Source organism: Rhagoletis pomonella, unplaced genomic scaffold (genome assembly GCF_013731165.1).
Source record: "Rhagoletis pomonella isolate Grant_MI unplaced genomic scaffold, Rhpom_1.0 Rhpom_scaffold_23092, whole genome shotgun sequence".
In the NCBI taxonomy this organism is placed as follows: Eukaryota; Metazoa; Arthropoda; class Insecta; order Diptera; family Tephritidae; genus Rhagoletis; species Rhagoletis pomonella.
Genome location: NW_023481590.1, coordinates 1 through 1951, shown reverse-complemented (window position 1 = coordinate 1951; position 1951 = coordinate 1). Strand labels below are relative to the sequence as shown.

The 1951-nt window shown below is 34.1% G+C and overlaps 1 protein-coding gene across 1 annotated transcript; it reads right to left on the bottom strand.

Moving 5' to 3' along the window:
• Positions 1-10: 10 nt before the first annotated feature.
• LOC118732602 lies at positions 11-601 on the bottom strand (the record flags this gene model as incomplete). The annotated part of the gene is made up of 2 exons (XM_036461734.1): positions 11-435; positions 494-601. Coding segments are annotated over 2 exons (507 nt in total), but the record flags the coding sequence as incomplete, so codon positions are not given.
• Between the last annotated feature and the right edge of the window lie 1350 nt (positions 602-1951).

The following is a 1951-nucleotide window of genomic DNA, read 5'->3' as shown; positions in this document are numbered from 1 at the left end:
AAGGGTATTTAATATTAACGATTTATTCAAAGATGACTAAGTCCTACCATAAGTGTAAATAAAAATTGCTTCAGTCCATTCCATAAGGATTTGCTGGTGCAGATTGTGACATATGAGTCGATACATAGAGATCGTCACCTGAAATGCAATTGGCTCTGTAGACTGGTAGATAGCTGGCGGCTGGATATTTACGCGCCGTGCAAATATTGCGTGCAGGTCATCATAAAATGGACAAGTCCTTTTGATGTATTCTTCAACACTTTTTACATCTCCACTCTCAAGCAATCCTGCTCCCGTTTGGCCTTTCCACTTGAGTGCGGTCAAAAAACTTGTTTTAAGATGCCTCATTTTTGTACGCATAGTATCCCATTTGATGTTGCGTAAATTTGGTGCACTTTCCGTAATGCGATCATAAAATTTTTGAGCAGTTGGTTTCTAAATTAAATTCATAAAATATACAGCAATGTAATAATAAAAAATGTAAGAATTTTACCTCAAACTGTTCCGGATTAGCCTTCACATTGTCAAAGACAATCGTAATTAAATCTCTAGTTTGCTGTTCTGTCCACCGAAAAGTGCCATTAATCCGTAATCGTTTTTTCTATAAATGCGTGTACATAACAAATTCATTTTTACCTTCTGCACAGCTGATATTGATTTGCGACAAATTGCCATAGATGCCACTGAAAATAGTCTCGCATAGTTGCCATTTTATCGCAAAACAAATTGCATGTAAAAATGAACAGCTGATTTGCGAGATTGCCATGTTGCGAAGTTTGCAACAAATGCCATAAGTTTGCGACATTAAATGAGTACCATTATTGTTTTTCGACAACATTTTTTCATTAGAAACGGCTTTAAGCTCGATAAAAATTGTTGAATATAATGGTTAAAAGGCCATAAAAACAAAAAAGATTTAAGATATCCGTACACCTATTAAAATAGCTTAATGGTGACAACATTGTTTTTGTTGAAACTAGGGGAACGAAGGGTATTGTGGATTCAGCGGCTAATGACTTCCACCTATTTAAAAAAGCGAGAGTAATTTAAAATAGCGATTCAAGCATAAGTGAAGGGAAGCCAATAAATCCTTATCCTTACTAATATTATAAATCCGAAAGTGAGTTTGTTTGTTTGCTACGCTTTCACGCTTTAACTACTCAACCGATCATCACGAAATTTTGTACAGTGCTGTCATTTAGCCCAACTTAAAATATAGGATAGTTCTAATCTCAATTAGACAAGGGGGCGTGGCACCTCCCATACAAAAGGAATTTTTCATACTGCATTACTCAGGAAATATTTTGGATATATTACTGGAACTTTGTATGGAGATATATAAATTCATTATTTACTCATGGATGAGGGCTGCCACCCTTTAAAAAATCAAATCTAACTTCCTTATTAATATTATAAATCCGAAAGTGAGTATGTTTGTTTGCTACGATTTCACGCTTTAACTAATCAACCGATCATCATGAAACTTTGTACACTGCTGTCATTTAGCCCAACTTAAAATATAGGATAGATTTAATCTCGATTAGGCAAGGGGGCGGGTCACCTCCCATACAAACGGAATTTTTCATACTGCATTACTCAGGAAATACTGGAACTTCGTATGGAGATATATAAAATCTTTATTTACTCATGGATGAGGGCTGCCACCCTTTAAAAAAAATTAAATTTAACTTCAATTAAGGGAGTTATTTAATTCAAAATTATATTAAAAAATGGATGTCAAGAAGCTTAAAATAGCTGTAGTAATATATTTTGAAAAGGGTTGCCACCTGTTTGAAAAGTCAAGTTTAAATTAATTATACGCAAGGTATCTGAAGAATTAAAATATGGCTGCCTATCGAAATATTGTTAAGCAACCTTTAGTTTGAAAGTTTTGAATAATCTTCAGTCTTTCACAAGGGTTGCCACCTTTCTAAAAATTAAATTCAACTAT